The following is a 27,096-nucleotide window of genomic DNA, read 5'->3' as shown; positions in this document are numbered from 1 at the left end:
ATTGATCTTTCTGCGAGTGAGACACCAATTTTCTCACTCAGGCATTGTCCTTTGCAGCCTTCTTCTAGTTCTGTGGAAATTAATGTTCCAAACCCAGAACGAATCAATCCATATGTGAATATGGAGGTCATACAGAGCCTACCCTGAGATGTGTCTCATTCTGCCGGCAGTTCTCCTTCCGAGTGTTTAAATAAAGAATGCGCGTAGCTGGCTAATGACTGAATCCTCCCTTTCCAGCCCTCTTCTGCACTAGAAATACTTTTACTCCTCCCCAAACCTAGATGCTGCCCTTTGCTCAGCTGCTTCACATGGGTGGTTTGCTGGAGTCAGGTGTCTGTCCAACTTGCATGGAAACGTTAGCTGTTACTGTCACCCTAAGGTTTGTCAGTGGTTTTATGTAACACAGAACAAACACGGATCTAGATGGAGCTTCACGTGACGGTATCTGCAGGGGTTTTTTGTCCCTTTCATTTCTTAAAAAAGGTAGCTGCAGTATAGACTTTTTAAAGCTGCATTTTTTTTGCAAGGAGTACCCTTTTTGTTAAACATCTTGTTGAAACACTAGGACAGGAGCAATCTTCCAGCTGATGGAAACAAACGTGGATTTGCGAGGGAGCCGAGGTGGTCATGCTGAAACTTAGACTTCCTGACTGTTTTGATTTTTGTGTCCATGCTGCTTTGCTGGGAATTTTCTACTGTCGTTAATGCTCCTGAAAACCAATGACTTGATGGAAGCATCTTGCTACAGACTCTCAGTTCTCACCTCAGCTATAAAGATAGGCTTTTCTATTTTAAGTGATGGACCTGTTTAATTACAGTTCCACCTACAAGTTGCTTTGTAGGCATAGAAAGGAAACTTAGGTCTCTTGCTGGGCTAAACTCCCCTTCTCAGAAGAATAAAAATGCCTCATCTCAGCCGTCTTCACAGACACCTGAGCATGACACACTTTTTGCAGGGGAGATTATTAACATGATCTGAACTTAATTTCTTCAGCTGATGACGGTTTCCCACATCATCCAGTTCTTGCTGAGCCGTCCACCCTCAGTAGTGCCCAGAGGGACAATATTCCAGGACTGCTTGAGTCCTAAAGTGTGTCTGTCATTATTTAATATGTTAATGTTTCAGAACTAGGACTTAGTGATACTTGGGCTGGCTGGTTAATGCCGTAGTAAACATCTTGGCATGAAGTCGGTCACTGTACTGAACTGCTGACTGCTCCTGTCCCGATTGTTCATCAGGAAGTCAGTTGTTTAGTTGAACTAGAAACTTGTGGTCTTGTCTCAGCTGCATTGTTAGCTTGAGATATAGCCTGGTCCTTCATCCTCACCCAGAAACCCTTCACTTGAGTGAAGCGTAGTTTGAAGATGGAGGCAACTGTTGTGTTGACAGACCTGAATCGAAGCTGCCATGCTTTTTGTACATCAGATCGTAACTCCTTGTGACTCCAGCTTACATATGTCAGGGAGAAATTGTTCTGTGATGATTTTAGAGAAGGTCAGGTTAAGATGCTTGAAGAAAAATGGCCAGTTGATTTGATCCTGATCTTTGTTTAAAAAACAAAAGATGCAAAAATTTATGAAGTCAAATCTGAGGGGTGGGAAGATTTTTTTTTTTTTTATATACCATTTCCCTTTAAAAAAGGGGGAAGAAACATCACCTGCCTGTACTGTCACAGAAAAAAAGGCCTTAATTTCTAGCTCTCAACAGGGTTGTGGTTTAAAATGTGAATACAGACTCTGGAGCATTAACTGTATCTCCAGTGACCTTACATAGTTGTACCCAGGTGCTCACAGATGGCTGCAGATTCCTGTGCCCTGCCTCTTGATACCAAGTCAAGAAGAGCTGCTGCAGAAATATCTGCAAAATATTTAAGATCACACCTCTCCTCTGTCACTTGCTCTCGGAAAAGGCGATCAGTTCCTGGCAGAGGCTTTAAAGGCTGCTGGGGTAGTGACGAGTGGCATTTCAGATCGCAGGCTTCTCTTACTCTGCATAGCTCCTGCTGTATGTTCCCCTCTCTCTGGCTATTGAATCATTGTTCTGGCACAGTATTTGACTTGGGTTTTTCCCTGCCCTTCTTTCTTCTATGGGGGGCTGTGTACCATCACACTGCTGACGGCACACTCATTTGAGAGGATTCCTTTACATGTGCCTCTTCTGGCATTTTACGATCCTGTCTCTTTCAACATGTGATAGCAGAATATAAAGTAGGTCACTTTATTTCCTTTCTGCTTTTCTCACTTCTGCAGCTCTTGTGATCTTTGAATTCTCCCTGAATATCAGACAGTTTTGGAGACTCGTGTCTGGGAGAGTTCAGCAGGCTCCTAAAGCCTCAGTAGTCGTCTTGGGATTGGGCCTTAACAGAGCACTAGGGACATCTTTCTTCGTAGCTTTTGTGTGCTTTGGATACCTTGTTAACTAGTGCCTTTGACATGTTTTAGAGAGAAGGAAGAACGATGGCAGCCTTCCTAATGCCCAGACATGGCTTACTGCTATGATGCATCTTGTGGCTGCTGCCAGCCCTGCCCTCCTGTTCTCTCTGAGTTGATTGTAGCTGGCAGTTGTCGTCTAGAAGCAGTAAACCAAGTGAACAGCTCTACTTATTACCATTTATAAAAATGCACCAAACAAAAGCTCTAGGCAGAGTCACAAGTCAGTCCTTAAAAAGGCATATGGAAGGCATTGAGTCTTTCTTGAGTGATGCCAGTTCAGGCTACTGTAGATTTATAATAAACCCCAAAACTTTGAAATACCTGAATTTTTCAACCTGTAGACTTGCTTTTGGGTTTTATTCATACAGCCCAAGGTGACAGAGCATGAGGGTTAAATTATAGCACTGTTTCACTGGAACTTCCCCTTGCGAATGGTTCTCAGAACTGTAAGATCAGAGTTTCTGCAGAGAAGTGCAGAGATGTGCCCCCCTTCAACCTCTGTCACTTGGTTTCTCAGCAGGAGAAGTGTGGTACCAAATTGGTTCTGTTAACCTTGGATGAGAATGGACTCCTGTAGTTTATCCCACCTTAAAGGTGTGTTACGATGTGATCAAATGCATGAAAACTCCAGGTTTTGTAGAGCTTCTCTGGAATGTGAGACTGAGTTGGAGATACAGAGAGACCTCGTCCAAAGCTTCCACCCAAGTTACCTTCTAGTGGTGTTGAGCTCCTGAGGGGACTGCTCAACTGATATGCCTGGTTAGTTAGGAAAAGTCAAGTAGAACTTGAACTTGTGTGTATTAGTATAAAGTGCAGTTTCTTAAGACATTTGCTAAGCAAGCGTGAAATCCTATTTAAATAGTCAAAAATTCAGATATGAGAATAATATTAAGAGGGCAATGCAGCAGCATTTTGGGAAGAGCAGAGTTTAAGATTCCCATTAAAACAAAAATAGTTGTGCAAATAAAACCACCAGCTGATGCAGTACAAATTAGTGGTTTTAAAATCTGGAGAAAAAGCAGCTGAGTTATTAATCCCTGAACTGAAGCCCTTAAGTCCTTTTAGTGAGTGACTTCTGCTTGTCATCTCGTCCCATTGAATCATGGAAAACATAGACTTGGAGTTGTTCTCTGTTGTGTAGTAAGAGGAAATTTAACCAGTGAGCTAAATAAATAAATTGATTAATTGGCAACAATAAGGAGCTGTGTATGCACTGTATCTAATTGCTTTTTTATATTGTCTTCCTCTAACTTCCAAGAAGACACACATTTGTGGGTTGCATATGCAAAAATATGTTAAAAAAAAACACCTCACCAAGGTTTTGAACCTTCAGCTTCAAAGATCATTGTGTGGATCCCCTTATATTGCTTTGGACAGTCTCTAATGGGGACATTGCTCAGCCAAGCTGAATTGATGCAGTAGAAATTCAAGCTGAAATTGAACACACCTCAGAATCACTGAGTAAATCAAATCTCATTTCCTTGCTTGCAGAGAACGTGGGCTGTGTGGGCTTTCTTCCTCCTCCTCCTCCTCCTCCTTTTCAGTTGTTTTTATTCTACCAGGTCAGAGCTACCTTTTTCTTATGAGAGATACCGAGCGAGTGGCTTCCCTAAGCCTTATTCAAAAACCCATCAGAGCTAATAGCTTTGAAAACATTTGATGTCCAAGAGGCACTTGGGAGCACTAAATCCTCTCACAGGGATTTTTAGGCTGTAGAACGATCGTGTCCTCCAAGCACCGCAGAAATTACCGTGGAGATGGTATTTCTATTACAGATCCTGCAGGTACTTACCAAGGAATATGGCAAAAGAGAAATTTAGAGAGAAAGTGGAAGCTTTGGTGATCAACTCGTTATCCCCAAGAGAGTGGCATCGTCTTTGCCTAAGTCTTCAGTAGTGCTGTGTGTACAAATACATCCCATCTCTGTAGCCAGCAGGTTCAGTTTAGAGCTGTGACAGCAAAGGATGCATGTTTTTGGTTCAGAGAGCAGGCATTGCGGACAAGTAGTTCTCAAGCTTGCGACTCTGCGTACTGATTAGCTCAACTTAAGAATTCAATAGCTAAAGGTGCTTTGGAAAAGAAGCGTAAGTTTTGTTCTCCTTCACCTTTTGGAGAGAATGGGTCCAGTGCCAGCACGAGTCGCCTTTTCCTTGAATGTCCATGGTGGGCATACAGCCAACACAATAATCTTATCTGGCCCATTAGCAAGAAACTACCACTTTGTGTCCTGTCCTTCCTGCCCATCCAGCATCTGAACGTCTGTGGAGATAACACCATGGCTCTCGTAGAGGTAAGATGCCTCTTTTCAGTCTCAGCCATGCATTCTGAAGGGACTTGTCCTCTGTGGAGTTTTGGGGTTGTTGTTATAAGTGTCTGAGTTGTGAGAAAACTGGTGCTGAAGAGATTGTAAGTTTGATGCTTTAAGGATATAAGCAGAACAAATGTTGCAGGGATAAACACTTAAGTTCCCAGGCACACAAGCCTTTTTTGTCCTCCAAGTATCTTTGGACTGCAAAATTTACTGTAGCCAGAATCCTTCTGTAGAGACATAGCTATTTTCTTGGGCCCTGATTGCTCCTGTTATGTATAAGGAGGAATGACTAGAAGAAACTGAGCGTCAGCAACTTTTGGTGCCTCTATGTTTATTTCAGAGAATGCACACAGACTTCTTTCTCTGAGAAGGGCAGTAATAAGCAGCAGACCATTTCATTTCTCAGAAACCTCTGACCTGTTTTCTGTGTGTGGTCCATGCCCAAGTCTCTGCTCCATCTCAGTTTCCCCTTGCTGTCTCTCTGCTGGCCAACTATCCTGCACATCTCCACTTCAGTCAAGAAGTGTCTCAGGGCACGAAGTTTAGCATCTCATCAGGCCTGCCCTTGCTAGTGATTATCTTGGATAGAAGCCGCTGTATTTCCAGCTGTCCCACTAGCCATTTAAATGTTCCTTTTGAATTAACTTAGCAGTCAACTTTAAACAGCTCTCTTTTTACAGGCAAAAGACGTTTTCTATGCTGGCTATGAATGCCACCAAGCATAAACCATCTCACTCTGTTTCAGCTCTGGTCATTGCCCAGATGGAGTTTAAAAAGAATTACATATTCCAACAGCACAAAAGGGGATAATTTAACAAATTAAAACGTTAACAAGCTTCACTCTTTCAGTGTGTCGTATCAGAAATTATTTGGGTCTCTTATTTCTGCACTCATCACAGACTTTGTCCTTTCCTTTTCCTCCAGCTGTGTGCAATAGAGAGTAGAGTAGGATTCCAAAGTGTGTCTGGGCTTTGTAAGCAGTCACTTGGTCGGGAAAGATTTGATCTCATCTCTTTGGTAGGAATTTCATCACTGTCATAATTCTTATAAACTTAACTTGCACAGCTACATTCTCAATTTCTAGGGCACAGTCATCTTTGTTCCTTCTTGCCGTCTCAGTCCTGATGTCAGTACTGTGCCTGGTCATCAGCGCCCTCAGTGTTTGCATCCAGGATGAAGAGACTTCTGAGTTGCACACTAGAATGCCATATTTCTGAAATAAGTGCCTTTGAAGGAGAAACTCCAGGCTTCGTATTGCAGTTTCGGTGGCCTGCACTTAGATTGACTTAAAACACTTTTGGAACTGCAGCCTCAGAGCAGACATTTTGCAACTGAAGTTCCCTTTTCACCACAGGATTTTCTGTTTATAAGGATCATCCCGCAGCTTATAGCTGGCTGTTCCAACTCCAGATTTACAAAAGCCTTAATAGCTAAAACTTTTACATGAGTTGAGTCACACAAACTTCCAAGCACTGCCCACCTTTCCTTATTACCTAGCTACCTTAGCACACTGCTACTACAGTTTTTCTAGCTATTTGTAGCTTCAGCTATTTGTAGCTAACCAATTGGCTATAAATCTATTTCTTTTGGGCTCTATCTTTAGAAGGAATTTTTGCAGATTGAATTTATAAGTCTCTTAAAGTCTTTAAGCTGTAGTTAAGTCTGCTGGATATTGCCATGCAGAAAAGGACTCTTGGAGTCACTGTGAGAAGCGTGGAAATATTGACTGAAGGCTCAGCAGTGGTCAGAAAGGCAAATAGAAAATCAGAAATTATTAGAGAGGGGACAAAACTAAAGCAAGAGTACTTTGTTGTCACTATGTAAGTCTGTGATAACCCATGTTTTAAATCTTGTGTATCGATTCTAGTGCCCTTGCTTCAGAAAAGACATTGTAGAACTATAAAATAATACAGATAATCAAACAGTTATTTGCTCATCTGACGTCTTGGCTATGCAGACTTCTTGTTTGTATTCAAAAGTTTTTGTTTTCCCTGTCTTAGAATGGACTTGAGTTCATTTTCCATGTGTGGTCAGTTAGGCAGGTGAGCTTTGATTTCCTCTTTCTTGGTCTTTTCTTTGCATCTCCTCAGGCCACTGAATTATTGCCTTATATCACTTTCATTGTGCAATTAACAGCTGGCCTTCTATTGTCTCTATTTAATAGCTTAAATGTAGGTTGGAGCTGTAGAACTGATCTTTCTAAGCTCTGCCCCTCAAAATGCTTTACTTTCTTACCCAATCCTAGCTGGGTATTCCTCTGGCATGTCCTATATGGTTTTGACTTGCTTTAAATATACAGCATCTGCTTGATTTGTGGCCAGTTTTCTCATGTATTGCTATTTAGCATTGCTGGTTCCTTTAATTAAATTTATTCATGTTGTGCAAACCAAGTTTAATAAGATTTCTGATGATTTAAAAAAAAAAAAAAAGGTAACAAGCGAGGTTAACATCTACTTTTTCTCAGCAAGTGTCAGACCCAGGGCTGTACTAGTAGCATTTGCAGAGGCCGCTGGCTTGCTAGTTGCTGTAAAAGAACAAGGTGGGAGGAAGTCAAATGCATGGCAAGCTCCGTAGTTTTTTGGAGTGTTTGTGTTCTCCTTTCATTCGTCCTGATCTTCAAGTCAGAGTCCTGGTGAGAATGCTTCTAAGTCAATCATTATATCCTGTAGAAGTCCATAGTGGCTGTGTAAGGAGCACATGCTCTCTTGGATCCTCTGCTGATTCATGTGAACCTGACCAGGTGACAGTTCCAGAAACCTCCCATGACTGCAAATGTTTGATTAGACCAAAACCAGAATAAGCCTTCTCGTTGTTTTTCCATTGTGCACAATTAGATTTTGGTTTCGTCAAAATGGAACAGTCCACTTGTTTCTGTCGGGGTTTGATTGAATGAAAAGGTTTTTATTGCATACCCTGTCTTAATCTGTTCTCTATAAGCCTTATTCCTGAGCCAACTGTCTTCTGGGCAAACTTGAATTTCTTTACTAGGAATGAGTTTCCTCTGGTGTACATCAGGTATCCTGTTGTCACCTCATTGAGGCAACCTGAACGGAAAATTGCGCGTTTGAGTTTCAACGTTTGCCAGAATGCCTTTTGGCTGCTGGCGCTAGAAAGATTTTATTTCTGACCTTTTCTTAAAATTTTGGTTTTTAGGTTCTTGTAGCTGTCTTTGATTTCTGTAACAGCTTTGTATGTCTTGGCTTCTCAGTTTGATTGGAGCAGCAGCTCACGACTCTCTTTATCTTGTTTTGGGCACCAAAGTTACTGGTCTTACTTTGGTCAGTTAACTGGGGCTGGAGAGCTGCTACTGCTGCTGCTACTGCTGCTTGGTTGTTGCTTTTTTTTTTTTCCTCTGTGTACAGAGGAACAAAATCTGTAAACAGAGGATTGCACCAGAGGTTGTACACAAATCACAGCATTCATTTGCTGAATGCTGGTTAGCCACTTAGGCTGAACGGGTAATATGCACAGTGAGCATGAGGATGCTCTCTCCCTCTTGTCTGATGTTTTGGTGACAGCAGCTGATTTACTACTGTGCTAGAATGCAGCTGGTAGATAAAAAAACTTCTCCTGGAACAGCCCATCACATTTCAGCACTTAAGTTAATTGTAAGCACAATGGGGAAATAAAAAAATTAACGGTCCGGTCCGTAGCTATCTGCAGTGCATTTCAAGCCTTGCCAGAATTGCAAGTGCTCTTACGTACCTAGCAGTGAGAAATGTTTTCATAAATGCCACCAGCTGGAGATAAGGGTTCACAACTCCAAAATGGGCTGTAACTCCAAAATAGCAAATCTATCTATCTCAGGGTTTTATACTCCTGCCATCATCCTGGCTGCTGCCTGCCTTCCTCAAAATTTCTAGCAACAGGCAAGCTTAGTTGATCTCATTCAGTTTCTGGCAAATCTCCCCATCCAGATCTAAAAGTCTGCTCTGGAGGGTGCTCGTTTTATTACTTGATAATTTTAAAGATAATTTGTTTCAGGATCTTTGACTTCTTTTTCCCTGCCTGGGCTTTGGAAGTGCCAGTAGATGAATGCTCGTTCTCTTGGCAGAAACCCACAGAACCCATTTTCCTCCCTTGAATGACACAGAATTGCCTCCTATATTTCCTCTCGAGAGCCTGTCCCTGCAGTCTGGGGAAGAGCACCCAGGGCCCCGCAGAGTGCCAGGTTCTTTGTGCCAAGTGGGATATGCAGATTAGTGTAAAACCACTGCCTATCCATGAAACTGAGAAAAGCCTTGAGAAGAAGTAGTGTGAGGCCAAGTGCATTTTTGCTCCTTGAGCAAAGTGCATTTAACATGTATGGGAGTTGCCGTGTGTGTAGGCATGACTTCTTGAAATTACTCTGTAGTAAAAGGATCCATGGCATAGGCTTTGTGGTGAGGTGAGCGGGCTTTCAGCTGCCTGACTGCTGGAGCTCATAGGGTGTCATACTCCTAGCACAGGACTCCCTAGCCCTAGTGATGGATGCACAGGGATGTCAAGGGTTATCAGCCACATTGATGTCTTCTATTTATCTGTACCTTTTACAAGTTAAGCCTGCTGCAAGCTGTGCACATTGCTGGTCTCTGTGACCATATGTCTCTGTCATTACTTACCTTTGTCCTTTGCAGCCTTTCTGCTTCTTAAAGTAACTGTTGAATCTTGCGGAGGCCTGTCCCATGAGAGCTGGGAATGGGCACTGCTTTGAGCTTTTACAGCTGCTTCTGAGTGGAGCTGGTTAACAGTTTTGGCTTTGGGATGTTTCTCAAAGCTGTATGGTTTCCAGCTTGGTTGGATCAGTGAGTCTTTTCTCCCTATTAGATTTGAACTCCTTAGGCTTCTAATAGATTGTGGTTTAAAAACATTTCTGAAGCGTATAACACTTGTCCCAAAAGGGGATGCCATTTCTGCCAGCAGAGTTCAGAGAAAGACAGTCGTTTTCTGAGTGAGCTTATAAATTATTTATCTTCAGAAGAGTCACCTGTGGGCAGAGGAGAAAGACTGTAACCGAACCCTCCCACTCCATGGATAGAAATTGTTAACTTTGTAGACTTGTTCCTTTAAAGATCACAGATCTCTGGGAGATCATTGAACAAACATCTGAGCTACTGTGTATCATCTGAGCCCGACAGAATGGCTCTATGCTGAGGTGAGGAAAAGGGAATGTGAAACGTCCCTTCTTGATGTTGCTAAGTAAAATAATAATAATATTAATAATAATAACCTTTTATCTACAATCAAAACCTTTGCCTTGTGTAGAGAAGTGGCAAGGCCTGGACTTCAATACCACTCAAGTTCAAATGTTTAAAAGCAATTCTCAGGAAGGATTTGGGACATGGAGAGTTAGTCTTTCCTCATGTTTGGCTGGGCGCAGTGGCGCAGAGTAGTGCAGTGAACACAGCAGGACTGCCAGGAGTGACTGGCAGGGATGAAGGACAAACTGATGGGCAAAGACCGTTCACCCCTGGGCTCCTAGACACAGTGTGTCCTGTCTAATGCTTAGCGAGCTGAGCAGAGGAAGATTGGCAAACACGAACTAAAAAGTGTCTGAGTAGCCTGGTGGGAACTGTGTGCAAGGGCTCCCTGCACTCACCTTAGCAGTGGAAAGCAGGGTGAGGCACCTTCTCTCCCTGTCTCCTGGCTCACTCGTCTTTGCTGTGCACTGTTCAGCCTTGTCCATCTGCCCAGCTCCAGACACTGAACAAGAGACTCCCTTGACTCCCATCAGCTTGTGTTTCTCCACAGTCAGCACTGGAGCAGCATGTATTTACGGTGCAGTGCCATCCTGGGGCTCATGAGCAGCTGTGCCCACCTCTGCAGACCTTTCTCCCTCCTATGACCCAAGACCGACCTCTTGTGTCTTACTGCCCAGCACTGCTGGCGCATCCTGTATCGGTGCACTCCTGTTTCATGCTTCAGGTTTGTCCTTGATTGCTGTCACTTAATATTTTTGGCTAGCTGAGCTTTTTACTGTTGGAAAAATCCTCCTTCCAGGAATTTTTCATGCCCTCAGGGCAGACAGGATGATGCTTCCTACTCTGAGAGTGACAGTTGTGTGAGCTGGTGAGGACTCTGACAGGCTTAAGTCTGAGCAGCCTCATACTCTCAGCCCGCAGCAGGAGAGGGCTGTAACTCCTCCACTTGCAAGCAGTACAAGCAGGAGGTGCTTAATGCAGGAGATCTGGGGCACTGGAGCAGGAATGACAATGTGATGCGCATCCTGCATGTATGTGGCATGACTACACTTGCATCTCAAGCCTAGACCTTTGTCTTTGCCACAGCATGCACCAGACCTGCTCTGCATCCTTTGGATCCATAGATGTGTGCTATACACACAGCATATCTTGGGAATCTGAGTTGTTACACTGTCATAGCAACATCCTCCTCCTCTTCCTCTTAGCATTCATGAACATGGAATTAATACTCATGGTTTGATCAGCTTGGGGGTGAGGGTGGTGTTGAAGGATCAGCACTGCATTTAGCTTCAGGAGGGCTGCAAAAAGGTAAGGTGGTGTTGGGTCCAACAAAAGCTCTGTGCTGCTGCTTGTCCTCGGGTGGGTGCTTTTCTTGAAGTTGCTGTAAATGGGAGCTGGTTCCAGCACACGTGTGTAGCGCTGGCAGTCTTAGTGGATCCTCTCTCTGAACTTGACTCCTACAGACAGTGAAAGAGGAAAGGGAGAAGATGATGAGTGCAGCTGAGGTCTGGGCAGAGTCCGTTGGGAAATGTGGCAGCCGTGCGTGTGTGTTTTTGTTTAACTTCTAATTATTTAGTTGTGTGCTTTGTCTTCAGCACTTCTGAGGATTAATTCTAGCAAAGACTCCAGCCTGCATCAGCAGCTTTTAAGTTGTTCTGTGAGAAGTGTGATGCCGTTTGGAAAAAAAAAAAAAAAAAATTCCATATTAATTAGAAGATACTACTGTAAAATTTATGTCAATTATCTGGCACTTTATTATGGAGAGGCAATAGCCTCTTTGTAGTCCAGGTGGCAGCAGCCTTTTCATTACGATGAGAAACGTTCCTATTCAGTTGAATTCACTAGGAAAAACACTCGGGGACTATGAGTTGCTTGTGGAGATTAGTGGGGGATAAAAAGGGGAAGATTTGTACTAAACCTGGAGTAAACAAGCCAGTTTGAAGACTCCAGTGTAAAATGCACATCAGGCTTCTGCTAGAAGAGGGAAACCCTGATGTCTGTTCCTACAGCCTTCATCGTCTGAGCTGAGGGGATAGATTGCTGAGTTTGTTCATGGTATCTTGGGCTTCGCCTAGGTTTTGGAAGTGGAACTGCCGTAATTCCCTCTGTGGTACTCAGGCAGGGCCAGGCACTCCACCTCTGTAGAGAGGACAAGGCATGTTTGTCCCCAGCTGCCCTTGGCCCCTGTGCCGTGTCCGTGCAGTGGCACTGGTGAGGGCATTACATGCCCCATAGAACGGCTGCTTCATCCTCCAGCGTGGGACAGCTGGGACAGAAGCACTCAGCCTTTCTGTCCTGTGAGGGCTTTTGCTAGGTCTGATCTGGAGACCCTCCTCCTGCCCCAGCCGTGTGAGCCACATGGAGTTGGTGTGTGGGGCAAATGCGTTTTAACCTGGAGTTTGTTCGTCGTTTGGTGGCTTTTTTTGCATTTTGTTCGATGTGAGATCATTCAGTCAGTTCTTTTCCAACTGCTGCTGTGCCACGATAGCTAATGACTGTCTTACAGGCATGGAGAGGCTTTAGTGAGGTGCTGGTAATGCTAACTGATTGCATTCTTGTTCTTTCCTGCGCTGATTAAAAGGACAGCTTTCTTCTTGCTTCTGTTTTTCTTTAGTCTTCTGCCATTACCCTGCGTGCTTCCCAGAACCTACCCCACCAAGTCCTTTGCTAGGTGTTGTGAATTGATGGAAATCTCTAATTTTATGTTGTAGTAAGGCAGAGACTGCAGTTGTAGATGATGAAAGATTCTGCCAGTTAAAAAGTTACTAAGCAGTGAAGCGTTCTGTGTCTGCTAGATAGATGGGCCCTTGTTCTGCATGTTGCCCATTAGATTTCATTGCCAGTGCAGCTCCCGCTCTGGCTTTGCTGCTAACAGTGGCTGTGTTTTCCTGGGCAGGATGGGAATTGGAGACTGCTGTATGCAATCCCCTTGTTTCCCCAGGACAGGCTCATCCAGAAGGTCTGGTCTCTCCTGGGAGAGTACAGCAAGTCAGCTCTTGTTGAGGATCAATCAGAGGGAACAGCTCTGCAGTAAGAAAGGAGCCTGTATGTAGAGAATGGTACAGCAAAGCACGGTCCGTTTTGAACATGGAAGACTTTAGGGCAGGGGTAGTTGATTCTGGGGGAACCAGTTTCAGAGCTTGTGTCCACAAGAGTCCGATGACCCTTTGGAGGTTGTCTGTCCAGTTTGCAAGGTAGCAGTAAGCTGGTGGATGCAGCAAAGTAAGAAACCAAAACCTCTGTGAAATAATCTTGTTCTTCTGGGTGCAGTGGCATGGGTGGGATGCTGCGGAGAGCTAAACCCTACATCAGCCCTTCTGTAGTAAGCCAGCCCCCTTGCTGTGTTACCTGGAGAGATGCCTCTACTCACAGGTTATCGGTGTTACTGGAGAAGGAGAGTTATGGGGCATGGGCAGTTGTAGCTGCAGGGAGGAAGCTGGAATCTGAGTGCTGCACAAAACACTTGCTGTTCAGAGAAGTTCCTGAAAGGTTGATTTGGGGACACATATGCAGGGACCTGAATCACTAATGTTTCTGTGGAACTTCTGGAAAGCAGTCAGTGAGTGAGTGGTGGGGCAGGGGGTTAATTTGATGGCAAATTATCTTTAAATTACAGTGGTGCAGCTCCACTGATTTCTGATTTGTTGCAGTGGCGTAAATGAGCAAATGTAACCTCTAGGGCCGATACAGGTAACTGCAGAAAAGGAATTCAGCAGCCTCCACTTTTCTTGTATTGACCATGTCTGAGTTGCTCTCTTCTGTCATACTGCTTTTTTAAGACTCTGATCCCCCTAAGGTAACCTGCAAAAAGAGATTTAGGCTGTGACTCCTCTGCACTTAATTTTTTTCCCCTGTAAAGATGCAGTAGAGCATTTCTTTAAAAAATAGTTTGCCCTGCATGTTTATCCTTGCAGTCTGAGGAGTGTCACATCTTATCTTCCCTGTTGCTTGCTGAGAAGCTCCTTGGAAGTCATCTACGGTCCATTTTCTTCTATCTTTGCTTGACACTAGAAGTGGTGTTCTTCCAGCTGCTCATGAGATTTAAAAAAGCTGAATGACTATTTAAAATCTTTGTGGAAGAGTCCAGCTAAAAGTCTCTTCCTTTTTAAGTTATTCATACTTCACCATCTTGGAACTGATGTTTTCTAGTCTGCTATAGACACTTCTAGGAAGACCAGGTCAGACAAGACCTTGAAGGAGAAATGCTTTAATCTTAAAATTAAATTCCTCTAGTTCTTTTGTACCTGACAGAAGGGTACAGATAAAGATCTCGTGTCTTTAACGCAAAAAGGTGTTCTTCCTGCAGCAGCTTTCCTGAGCAAAAGTCAAAGCAGTGTGTAAGAAGGGCAAAGGATGCTAACACGCAATCTTCTGTTACACAGAGGATGAGAGTTTTTGTCATCTGTGTAGGAAGCTGATGCCTTTCAAGCCTTCATGTTAGATGCTCTTAATACCTTCTGTGGCTCTTTAACCTGTCCTCTGTCTAGCAGCCACATCTTAAAGAGCAGATGAAATCGTCTCAAGGATGGCAGGTCCTAATCTCAGTAACAGTTCCTATCCATTATAAGGCATGAAGTGAAATGATCTGTGAGTGGGTTTATCTCAGATCCCACGTAGCATTTTCTTTCAGCAGCAGCGAGAAAGGGAAATTATCAGGCAGTGAGGAGAAGCTGTTTATTTTTAACTTACCCTTTCTTTTTAAGTTCTGTTTCATAATTAAAGGAGATAAGGAGTGGAAGCCAATGAAAATACGTAGCTAAAGGGATAAGCTGATCTCAAGTTCACTGCAGAGATGACGATAAATAGTAGGTAACACAGCAGAGACTTTGAGGCCTCTCGTTTCTTCCCTGTCCTTCTCCTAGAGTGTCAGTTAAACTGAGTTCTTAGCTGCCTTTCAAAGGTGACATAGGACGGCTGATTTAAAGGATACAGAGCTCGCTGTTGCCCTCTGAGATTACTGCTCCTCCTGTGGTTTGAGGATGCCTCTGTTGAGTGTCTGAAGAGATCTCTACTCAAAGCTAACAAGGAGGAGTCCTGATTCTTCGTGGAGAAGCATGCACATCCATTGTGTGGGTGCACCCCTATGGCACACGCGTGGCTGTGTGTCTGGAGGCACAGAGGAGTGAAGAGGAGCCCAAGAGAAGGTTCCTGGGGAGTAGGGTAGACCTGGGTAAAATACCTCCACTCTGAGTTATTGCTGGAGAAGCCTTTTCTACTCCTCACCTTTCAAACAAGATTTCTCCCTTGCAGCTGATTAATCTTGGTCAACTTGACTTCCTCAGATTGACAGGAGCATAGCCCTCTGATTCATGCAAGCTACTAGATTCTTGATTGCTCAGAAGGTGCGTTACCTATTACTTTCCATCTCTAGTGGATAGTTGCATCCCAGAGTAAATTATTCCTGTACCCAGGCGGCTTGCTTTCATCATTGCTCTTGGCTCTGTGATACTTCTCGCAGCTTCTGCACACAGGAACAGGAAGGCCAGACTGAATTTGGAGATGGCTGTCATTGCAGGGGTTTCTTCCTCTCTGCCAGAGGAGCTAACAAACAGCATTAGGAAATGAGTCCTGGAGAGGAGGCTGCGTGCTTTTGCAGCGGCAGAACGCTGACAGGCTGTTCTTAAATAACATTGCAAAATGCTGATTCCTATGCCTAGCTTGCCTCTGCAGTGCTGGAGGACAGCTGAGCTGCAAAGAGGGTCTTCTGTGTGACCATCTCACCTGGGAACCACTTCTGGGACCCTTTTTTTACCCCTCAGTCCTTGTTTGGATGATGCTGTGGCTTCTGCTACTTCAGGTCCTAGCCTGCTCCTAAGTGTTTGCATGGGTGTCTCTGTGTACCACTACCACGTGCAAAATTTGGGAGAAACAAGCTTTTGAAGGAAACCTAAGCAAGTCTGGGTTTCCTAGAGTAAAGGACATAAGAACATGATTCAGTCCTGTAAAGGCCAGGAGCTGCCAGCTGCCTTAAAGGGTAACTGAGGGTAGTTTTACGTTGTTGGGAGGACAAGAGGAGAAGTAGAAGGGTTCCTTATTGTTCTGGTCCCTGTTGTGTTAAATCCTCTGCAATGCTTTTCGTAGGATCTTTTCTGAGTTGTGATGCCTTGGAGCAGGGTCCTCTTCCTTTGCACCTTATACTACTTAGTCCTCCTGGCTGAGGCTTTTCATGAGCAGAGGCTACTGTGATGCAAACCTCAGATGTTGATGTTCTGTTTAGCGCTCAGATCAAATGGTAACAGCCCAACGAAGAAGTTCATGTGTTTAAGAGAATCATTTCAAGCATATGTTTTGCCCACAAGTGCTGAGCTAGATGGTTCCTGGTAGGAAGATTATTGTTACTTACCATCTCACAAATGCTTTGAGGAATGCATTTCTCCATGCAGTACTTTGAAGCTAAAAACTATTGTGGGAGTCCCTCTTGGTGTTCCCCAGTGAGGAAAATGAATAGTTCAACAGGACAGAGATGTGTAACTATGAATTTGCAAGTATAGCCCAGTGCTAGGAGCAGAGTAAGACAGTAATGTAAGCTAGAGTACTTTGGTTTCAGGGAAGGCAGATAATAAAATAGCTCCTGGGCAGGAAGACCTGTATTCATATCTCCATCTGTTTCCAAAACCAGAGTCCGTACCAGGGTTGGTCTTCTCTTAGTGCCTGTGAGAAGCTTGTTCCTGTCAGGGAGGAACTGCAGTGCTCTGTATGGAGGCCGACCTGAGCAGCTGTAGAGCTGGCAGTTCAGCAGATTGTGAATGGAGATGAGCAAGCCAAGAGGGAGGCGTGCTGGCAAGAGTAGCATTGGTAGGACCGTGGGGTCAAGCAAACCTGTGTTTGCGTAGTGCCTACTGTGTTGCATTTGGGTGTACACATAGTAATTAGCTGATTAAATTAATGAGATCATGTCTACTTCTATTGACATAATAGTATTTGGAAAACTGCTGCTGTCATAGATATAGGCTCATCCACTCGTGAATGGAGAAACTCTGTAAATTTGAGGGCTGTTCCTTACTGACATTAGGAAGACTTTAGTGCCCCCCTCCGTGTTGTTACTCATGAGCCAAATATTGGCTGTTAAAGCCATGTATGTTGTAAAAACAGGAGCCAGAGCTGTGATCTGTCTCAACCTTGCCCCTCCTATGCTGAGATGTCTGTGGATGCTGACTCCTCTGCTGTATTTGGCTGTCTCTGGCAGGTTTTGGAAGTGGTACGGTCCAACTACGACACGCTGACCCTGAAACTGCAAGATGGACTGGACCAGTACGAGCGCTACTCAGAGCAGCATAAAGAGGCTGCCTTCTTCAAAGAGCTGGTAAGCTGCCCTGATTCTGCAGAATCAACAACCTTTTTCCAAAGCCTTTGCTTATGACCTGGGCAGCGGCATTTGGGGTATAGCTGAGCAGCCCTGTTACTCCATTGGGCTGCCTCCAAAGACAGGGCAGGAATAGGATCTGAACAGACACTGCATGTCTCAGCAGATCTGAAAGGTCTCTGGAGCTCTCTGCCCTGCAATACATGGCTGGGGAGGAACCACTGGACTGCTCAGGCCAGCAACCGGCCCATCAGTCTCTGTCCCTTCTGCCATGAGGTACCACTGTGCTTTGTGGTGGTAAATTTGCACAGTGGAGAAGCAGACCGCTCCCACCTTGGGTTTATACACAGAGCAACTTAGCCTTTTTGCTGTCATTAAGGGGACCACAAAGTATGGGACTGAGCAGAGTAGGTGATGCTGGCGAAACACGTGCCTGCTTGTTGCTTTCCTCCATCACTCACAAAATAGGGTTCCCAAGCAAAGAAGGCAAAGGTATTCACTAGAAATGTTTCCCCCTGCCAGAGCAGACGACTAATGGTAGGAAACCCCACAAAAATAATATAACAAGGACAAAACTGAGTCCAAATAATTTGGGTTGATGGTTGTATTCTTCAGCAAGACATCTTGCTCACTCTGCTCCAGAGAGCCCTGACACAACATTTTCTTGTCCGATGGCCATATCACCAGGGAGGCAATGTTTTTGTAGAGACTGGTATGTGAGGGGCGCCTGTTGTTCCTCGCTTTTGAATCATTACAGCTTCAGCAAAGGCAGAGATCTCTAGCTCTGGCAGCATTCTCCACCAGTTTGAGAGCTGATTCTCTCTCCCAGCTCTGCCCCTCCTGACTGATGAGTAATTGATGCCTACCCACTCGGTCATGAGTCTGCATGAGTTTGGGAATGTAAGGCCTCCCTCTGTGTACTCTGCTCCAGAGCAAGCACGCCTGAATTGGTTTTGCTTCCTTTTACAGAATGCTTTTTAATGTTTTTTGGGTCATTCCAGCACCGCCATTGGGTATGATACAGGCAAAACCACTTGCAGTCACTTCCATGCCGTTTTTCTGTGTTCTTTTGTTCCTGTTTTTGTCTCTCTAGCCTGCTTTGATACCATATCTGGAATACATGCAAAGAAATTTGGCTATAGCCTTCCTGTGACACGGACTTCTCTATTACTGTACCCTGGAAATAAGACACATTCATGTTTCTGTTGTCATCTGCTCTGTCCCAAAGGCTCCTGCCCTCCTCAGCCAGCATCTCCTTCCCCAGCCTCTTGGCCACGTGACTGCTCAGCCATGCTTCCTGCATGCCCCACTTTCCACTTGGCCTGGCAGAAGCTCAGGTTGATCATGCCAATTGATTAAAATGACATTCTCAGTCCTAAGATCATCACAGCTACAAAACACTTCAGCTAAAATTATTTTCTTCCTATCCCAATTTTTTTTCCCAAAATCCCAATTTTGTATCATTTAAGAATCTGTTTAGCATAACGAGTCCCTTCTAAACTGCCTTCTGAAAATTGCCCATCCAGGTACCCCTGGGACCCTCTCCTCAAGAGCATATGAAAGCCTGAATAATTACTGTCTAAATGTGCTGATTTGACCCAGTTGTGAATCTGTTTAATCCACATTTCTCTAGATGCCCTGAGAATTGGGACCCTATTAAATGTTCTTTACTCACAGCTACAGAAAATCCCCTGCATTCCATTAAGCCGTTCCCTCAACACAGCGGGAAATCAACCTGATATGTTATGATTTGTCTTCAGCAAACCCAGCTGGCCTCCCATCCTCCACGCTTTTCTTTCCTCTAGGTGCGTGGTAACTGATGGCTTTATTAATTGTTCAAACAACTCATCAAAAAGGATGAATTCTGCCCTGTCCTCCCCATATCCTTTTCAAACCAGGTGCTTGGCTTCCTTTTTGCGAGGCTTCTGAACCTTTACTTCAGCTTCCGTTGCTGGTCTGTTGTTGGATAATATCCCCCTACCCAATGCATTGTGTTTAACTGCTGAGGTCTGCAGGATTTCATGGAGGGGCCAGAGTGAAGTTCCTGCAATTTTCTTGGTGGGCTCTGCCAAAGGAACAGGACTGGTGGTGAACTACAGGTTTCCAGTATGGTTTCCAAACTCATGCTGATCCCATCAGGTCTTCTTGTACAGGATCTGTTTGCAAATAATTCTTTCCAGGTTCTGCCTGGTTTTCTTATCTCTGTCAGTGTGATTGCATTAAAGCAAATCCTTCTTGGTGGGGAATGACATGCAGGAGCCATTTTCCTTTTCGGCTGCCTTTTCATCTCTCTGTGCTCCCATTAAGTGGGTGAGCAGAAACTTCCTCAAGCCATTCTCTTGGCTCCTTTATGTTTAGAAATCTTGTTCTCACTTCTTTGACGTGCTTTGCTAATGCACTGTTTCTCTTCTCTGGCTTTGCCTCAGCGCTGCTCTTTCTTGCTAATCCCAAAGAAAAATCTGCTTTCTTCTCCCGTTCCCTTTTCAAAGAAGCTTTCAAAGGCCTGCGAAACTGCAGCCATTTTGTGGTGGAAGGTGATGTGCAGAGCATTTTATCAGCTGGGTTTTCTGACCTGTTGTGCTGCCTTTGAGGGGCTAAAGAAAGGAAGTTAGGATTCCTGTTTTCTAACACTTTTTACTAGTTTTCCTTTGAACTCTCAGGGATATCGTTTGAGGTCTACACTGCTTTGATAGAATGAATGGTTTGGATGTCAGCTTTTGGACCCTTGCATTGCAGCTGGAGAAATGTGTGGAAAGAAATCCAGCATCTTTCCAAAACATTCACTGTCTTTGCAGTGACTGATGAGGGATTGATTTCTGCAGGGGAAATCACACAAATTTGACTTCTAATTAGATGTAGTAGTCAGTGTAAACCTTCCTCTCATTGTACAAATTTCTTAAGAGCTGCTTGTTGATTGGAAACAGGTTTAACTGATGGGACTTGCCTCGAAACAGGAGTGTCTGTACAGTGTTGCACATCCAAGTATAATGACACAAAATTAGAACTGAATAATGTTTTCCTCACATGGTTAATGCCACCACTTCATCCGTTCTTTCATTTTGCTTGTTGCTCTCCAGGTGATGTCAGCATTTCATGCATTTCCTGCTTCTTCAAAGTCAGTGGGTTAAAAGTGATCCAAGCTGCTAATAGGGAGGAAAAAAAAAATTAAAAGCTCTTCTGGCCTTCGTGTGCTCCAGCATGCTCCATACAGAAGCAAATGAGCACGCATGCTCTGCTTTTACGTCCTTGCAGAATGAATGTTTCAGCTCTGAGCTTACTCTCTGAGACTGGTTTTGGCCCCTTGTATAAGCCACTCTAGAGAATTCTGATGGCCAGGACTGGTCTGCCCACTGCACCACCATCTAGGAGGACTCCTTGGGTGTAGCCTCATGTATGGAGCAGCTCAGCCAGACTGCAGGAAGCTTCTGAAGTTTATCCTTGTTACAGGCTGACACCTCCCTGTGTCACTGTCTGGTCTTCCAGCCCCAAAAGGGAGATGAGCTCTGGCTCCCTGTGCTGAGCCCTGGTGCTGGAGATAACTTGATTTAACACTAATTTGAGCTATTCTTACCTTTTAAGCTGATCGGCTCAGAGCTGCCTGCTTTCTCAGAGCAGAAGAAACGCTGGGCAGAGATTTGTAGAAATGTCAGAGTCATCTTATGTGTTGTTATCATGCCCACTCCTCTCCCCAACTTGTGTTAAAGCAGATCTAAGTCCATTTATACTGTTCTTGACCAAAGTTTGTGTCTAAGCTCCTCTTGAAACCTGAGGTTGTCTTTAAGTGAAGAGAGCTTCGCAATGGCCCCAGGTGATCTACTCTACTGCTTCACAACCTATAGGTTTAAAAGCATTTCCTCTTTTCCAGCATAAATCTTCTTTGTCTTAAATTAAGCTAAGTATTTCTTGCCCCGTCCCTGGGGAGCCAGAGAAATATTACTCACTGTTCTCTTCTGACCTCATTTTACATACTGGAGAGTGTTTGCTCTGTTCCTCCTAAACCTTCTCTTTGCAAACTAAACAGGTTTGATTTCTTGTGCTCTGCCCCATAGCTACAATTTCGGCTAAGCCCTGTGCTTTCATCATGTGTCACTCCAGCCTCCCTTTCTGGGCTTGTAGAGACTGCTGCCACATCCTTCCTGGAGACCTTGATATGTATACAAGTTGGGCGTCTTCTGCTGCTGGTGCCTGGCTGCCGGCAACAGTTCCAGAGGCCAGGAGCTCATTTCTGCTTGTTCTTTCTGTTACTGTGACCCATAGAAATGCTTGTAGTCATAATAAGGATTCAGGCTTACTCTAGTAGCATCTGGCCCTTTTCTGCAGGCACTCCCCAGGGCAGAGGACTCTCCACGTCTATTAAGCCGTGTCATTCTGCCTCTGTCAGAACTGGCCAGATCACTGAGATGGGGAGCCCTTGGTAGGACTGGGATTGAATCGTGTCAGTGGAGCTCCTGCCTCCTGGCAGGAGACAGCCCAATGCAAACCAGCATTCTGGAGGCCACTTGCAGCGACGTTTAACCTGTGGCTACTTTGGGCCTTGATCCCAAACTATTTCAGTGTGGAATAAGGCAAAAGACACCAAGAGAAGAGAGGTGAGGAAGTGCTGCAAGGAAATGAAGATGCATGGGGTCTCTGCCAAGCATCCTCATGAAGAAGATTTTGTGTTTTGTGCAGAAGCCGTAAAACTTAAATATTCTGTCTTTTAAGTGTAGACATCTTTGTTGGCTTGCTCAGGTTGTTAGGGTCTCAGTGGGGCTCACTGGGGTTCATTTCACAACTTTCCCTTTTAGCCTTCCATATTTTGATTTGTTTCCTACTTTTTACACATTCTGCCTTTTTGGGAGCTTTGTCTCCTGTTCTTTTTTTCTCACCAGGGCAGCAAGTGGGACACTCAGCAGTATAAACACTGCTAACATGCTCTTCCAGCCCCCACTGCTGGATTCCTTGTTCTGCTTCTATATAATTCATCCCCCAGTGCTTTTAAAAAGCACAAAACACTAACCAGGTCAGCAACAACCTTATCACAGGCTCTGAGTCTCTGGGAACTGTAATCCCGTTGTTTGGATGAGCTTGTGTCAGTTTTGCTTTCTGTCACTGCTGCACAGTCGCTGACACAGATGATGTTTGACTTTGTTTTCTCGTTGCCGAGCACAACTGAGACTGAGCCCAGTCTGGGGCCTGCGTGTTCGGCCAACGAGTCTGCAGGCACAAAGAGGGAAGGGAAGGGAAGTTGCTGCACAACAGGGCTGCCCAGCTCTTCCTCGCAGACTCTGCGGGTGACCAGAAGTCCGGGCATCATTAAGGGATAAAGGTGTCTCTTCTTCAGATAGATAGTGAGCCAACTTTAAGTGTAAGGCACACAGCTGGCTCTGAACCCATGGTTTTGTGCCAGCTTGGGTGGGAATTTGTGTTAAAAGCACAGTAGCATGGCCTGTATCCTTTCCTTGACTCCGTTTTTTTTTTGGCTCTGCAGATTCTGGAGCAGGATAGAGGCCATGGCACTGCATTCATCCAGGAGAATGCTGGCTGGCACTCCAGTGGGCACTGGTAGAAAATCCTCTTCCAGCTGCAGCCTGGAAGTGTTCACTTCCCCCATCACTTTGCCCCGGAACAGGAAGCATGTCATAGCTCGTGCATCCAGACATGCTCCTCTCCCATCCCTCTCTGATTTGGAATTTACTCCTTGCTGGGGCGTCACTATAGACATTCCTGTTTTTGCAGGAAGCAGCTAGCCCTCAGGGATTCCTTGCTAAGCCAGAGTCTCAGTGAGAGCTGGCTACAACAAGTCCTCTGGGTGATAACAGCATGCAGAACGGTTTCATGCTGAACCTGGTGGTCGTCAGTGTCAAAGCTGCCATGCTCACAGAGAGCCAGGAAGAGTCCCTTGGCTAAAACATCTTGTATTGTCTCTGCCAGGTTCGGTCCATCAGCATCAATGTGAGGAAGAACCTTGCTTTCAACACGCTGAGCCAGGAACTGCTGCTGAAGGAATTCTCTACGATCTCTTGAAGCGTGGACGCAGCCACTGCGCGGGGCTGACCAGAGCCGGGCCTGTCTGGGCAGGGACACTACAGATCTGCAGCTGGCCGCCTCTTGCCTTCCGCCTGCAGAAGAGACTGCGTTTCTTCTTCAAAGGGGAGAGCCTTGCTGCTGTGTGTTTGATCCCAAAGGCATGTGTTTCAACAGGACTGGGGCTGAGGAGAGGTGATCGGCATGTTGAGGAGGAGGAGGAAGCAGTTTTGTAAGGTGCCATGGGGGTGGGCAGCTGTTCCTGTGACACAGCAATGGGAGATTCCCTCCGCAGCCTCAGGGAAGATGCACTAGAAACCTTTGTAGCAGAGCTGGGGAGAGGTGACAACCAAAATAATAAAACCAGACCAGCTGTGTGAGACGTTTCTGGGTTGAGATCACTCGTCTGCTCTACAGGTGAGGGCTGTTCTTTTCCATCAGCCGGGATCAACCCACCCTCCCGCAATGTAGGTCAAATCCTCTGCAATCCCATTGGGAATGGCTTTGGGGTATAAAACAGTTTCCCCAAGAAGCAGGCCCTGCTCACTGCTGGCTGCTGATGTCAGAAGGTGTCACTTGAACCAAGCCATCGGATTACTGGAGAAGAAATTTTGCCTCCACACTGTTGACTTACATGATCCAGTCTGAGCCAGTATGCAAGAATATGGGTCATCAAACAGAGCACTTTGTAACTGGAGACCAGCTCTGCTCGGGGTCACTGTTGCTTCCAGTAGCCCAGCTCATCTCTGCTGTTTCTAAGGTTGAGGGACGTTTTTAGATATTCCTCTTTCATGGGGCAGACGACAGGCTGACTCCCTTCCCCACTCCCCTTATTGCCCATCAGAGACTGCATTGTGACAATCCTACTCTTCCTCACAGGAACGTCTGCCTTGCACATGTTTGCAAGTGCCTGGTGATCTTCATGAGCTACGAAGTCCCAAATTTTTCCCTTGTGTGTAGCACGCAGTTAAAATGCAGCTGGAGAAGTAGTTACTTCACTTTTTAGCTTGCCCTCCCATCCTCACCAAATGACTTGCAGCAACAGTCTGCTGAGAACTTCCTAAGGAGTTGCCCTGGGATGATGTTCTGGAGCACAGATGGATCTTTCTGCACCAGAGCCAGTGTTTCAGAGGTGCCCAGGTCCAGCAGAGCCTGTTCCAAGTGCTGTGTCAGGCTGCCAACTCAGGAACACGTAGCATAAACACCCATTCCCTGCTCGTGCATTTTCAGCTCCCAGCAGCGATGGTAGGATCTGTCCTGACTTGGTGGACTGAAGCAGAGAAGTTATTTACATCCCAGGTTCACTTTTTCTTTTTCCTAGAAAACAGTTTTTTGAAAACAAGTGCCTAGTCCTGCTCTCAGCCTGGTAGGTTAGAGTAGTGTGAGTGGTGTGAATGTCACGCTCATTTACTACTGTTTTTAGGCAAGGCTTATTGATGCTAACGTGTGTTAATTGCGTTAATGTTTCATCTTTACCTGTCATGAGCATGGGAAAGTGAAAGCTGGGTCCTTGGCCACCCACTGGTCACAGCACCTGATAAAGACCGTACATTTTCCTTGGGAGCACAGGCTTCTCCCAACAGAGGCTTCTTTACTCAGTGCAGAATTGTCTGGCTTTTTTCAGCTAAGCCAGACACTTATTTGCTTTCCTGCCATGCAAGTGTTTGGAAATGTATACATGTCAGAGGGATGGTGCTTGGGAGAGCAAGCAGGCTCCTTAAAATCCCTCTGCTTGAGAACAGGCCAGGACACGTAGAAGGAGGCAGCTTCTCCAGTGGCAAATAAGTGAAAACGCAGCACATGGCACTGTTGTCTGTATGCATGGGGAGCTCTTGCTAGACACTCTGACCTCTGAGGGGGGGAGTTTCTTCTAAAGGGGGTTTGACGTGCAGCCTCAGCATCGCTGCTGTCGGAGCGTTGAGTCACCCTGCTGTCCACATGCCTCCTTTTCCCTGATCCTGCTTAGGTGGAGACTAGACGGATAGGTGAGAGAGTTGGGGATGAGTCTGCCTTGGCAACCTCTGGGATTTTCAGCTTTTCACTGTCAAAGGTCTCATCTGCCCCAGGGCACTTCCATGCTGGGATGAACTGAGAAGCCCAGGCTGTGACTGGGAGCAGCTCCTGAGGTCAGCGCTCGTCCAAGGCTGAGCTGGGGAAAGCTATGACACACACACATCCTCTTGTCACGCTGTCACTGAACCAAGCACTGTAAATGGATGTACATAAAACCTAGAGCTCAATAAATAGCAGAGCCCTGCCTGTCCCGAGCGTGTGGTGTTTGTCCTTTGCAGAGGGGAGAGTTATGGGGGTGGCCCTGTCACTTTTTGGCGTGCTGGTGGCTGCTTGGGCTGTTGCTGGCTGTGCAGAGGGAGGTCGTGGTGCTGCTCAGAGGTGCCTCTGTGGTCCAGGCTGCAGGTACCAGCCAGGTGAGCAGCCTCTGCCTCTTACGTGCCCCTGGGGCTGCTGGTAAGGAAAACAAACACGGGCATGGCTGAGAGCCCATGGATGTGAGCGAGGGATGCAGAGATGCACCTGTGCATGGTGTGATGGTGTCTCAGCTGCTGGTGTCGGCAAACTCCTGCTCACAGATTCTGCTGCAGATTTGCCTGTTTTGTTAACACCACACTACTACTTGTGTTTTGAGACCAGCTTAAAGTGAGCAGAAAGTCATTTAACTCTAACATTCAGCCTCAGGACGTGGCTGGTGGCCTCAAACTTTCCTATATCTGATCTAAGCAGCTGAATGTATTTTATTATATCTAATTCATAACCCAGTCTATCACTGAAAGAGCCGGTTTTGAGGCTTGGGGAGAAATCAGATTGCTGCCTTTAAATTAGGCAGCCGCTGCAGGGAGACAAATATTTTACGAAATAATGACCAGATTCTGGAGGAGAAAAATTGAGTTTGAGCTAAACTTTTGAGGGAGTTATTAAAAATTGATTCATAAGTGCCACTGTGATTTTTGGTATCGTCTCTTCTTCCCATTCTCCTACAGGTCCCATTTTTCATGCAGACTTGAGAGAGAGGCAGCTCCCCAGGGCTGCGGGTTGTCAGAGGAGGCACCATGCCTTGGGCACAGGGTACCCATGGGTAAGGTTGTTGTGGGGGTCAGTTGCGTGTGATGATTTGGCTGCTTCTTGAGCGTGCCAGGAGCAGGTGGTACCAGACCCTTGAGTCTCATGTACAGTGGCCAGAAAGCAGAGTGCACCTTCGCCCACCCGTTCTCTTTGCCTTGCAAACCTCTTCATCCTCTTTGTCCCCACACACGGCGTGGGGGCTGTGTCTCTGTAGGATTGAGCTGTCCTCCACGTGAGCCTGTCATGGTGCCCATTGGGGTGTTTTTCCCTCCCTGCCTGAAGGATTGCACGTGCTTCCTCTGCCCTGGGGTCCTGCTATGCTGTTGCATGGTGGGTGTCAGGAGGAGAAACCCACTGTCATGGGGAGACAGCATTTGCACAGGGGATCAGCCCCAATGTGCACCATCTACCTCCCCGTGCTTCCCTACTGGGATGGAGCTGAGGGCAGGTGGAGCTGGGGTCCTTCCCAGCTCCTGGCCTGGCGCACACAGGCAGAGGGAGATGCCGTGACCCTGCCAAGTCACGGCTGCTGTCGTGTGTGTCAGGGCTGGTGCGCGGCCAGCAGTCTGCAGTAAGATTTACAGCTGGCTCTTGGCACTGGCAAGCAGCTCTCCGTCTCGGTGTTGACACCAGTGACTCGTGGATGTTGATTCTCATCTGTTTTCTGGGCTCTGCTTTCTTGTTTGGTACTTGTTAGGATAAGCAGGGGCTGCATCCTGGCAGTGCTCAGCAGGGTCATACTAGATAAAGGTTTGTCCCCATAGAGGTGATGGGGTTTTTTTAGG

At 45.8% G+C, this 27,096-nt stretch overlaps 1 protein-coding gene across 5 annotated transcripts in view; it reads left to right on the top strand.

Annotated features, from left to right (window-relative positions):
- The window catches only part of ARMH3 (armadillo like helical domain containing 3), a 125,320-nt gene extending 101,704 nt beyond the window's left edge, over nt 1–23,616 (top strand). For 4 of the 5 annotated variants that reach the window (XM_086616949.1, XM_086616947.1, XM_086616946.1 and 1 more), the window contains 2 exons: nt 17,111–17,227; nt 23,141–23,616. In XM_086616949.1, coding sequence (XP_086473075.1) covers nt 17,111–17,227; nt 23,141–23,233 — 210 coding nt within the window. In that variant the 3' untranslated portion in view covers nt 23,234–23,616. Of the gene's footprint in view, nt 1–17,110; nt 17,228–22,697; nt 22,781–23,140 lie in introns of those variants that run through there. The other variant, XM_086616948.1, reaches the window with a different exon arrangement.
- Nucleotides 23,617–27,096: the final 3,480 nt, after the last annotated feature.

Source organism: Tauraco erythrolophus, chromosome 9 (genome assembly GCF_009769465.1).
Source record: "Tauraco erythrolophus isolate bTauEry1 chromosome 9, bTauEry1.pri, whole genome shotgun sequence".
In the NCBI taxonomy this organism is placed as follows: domain Eukaryota; kingdom Metazoa; phylum Chordata; class Aves; order Musophagiformes; family Musophagidae; genus Tauraco; species Tauraco erythrolophus.
The sequence above is the reverse complement of the archived record's forward strand: the minus strand, read 5'-3'. Positions and strand labels throughout refer to the sequence as shown.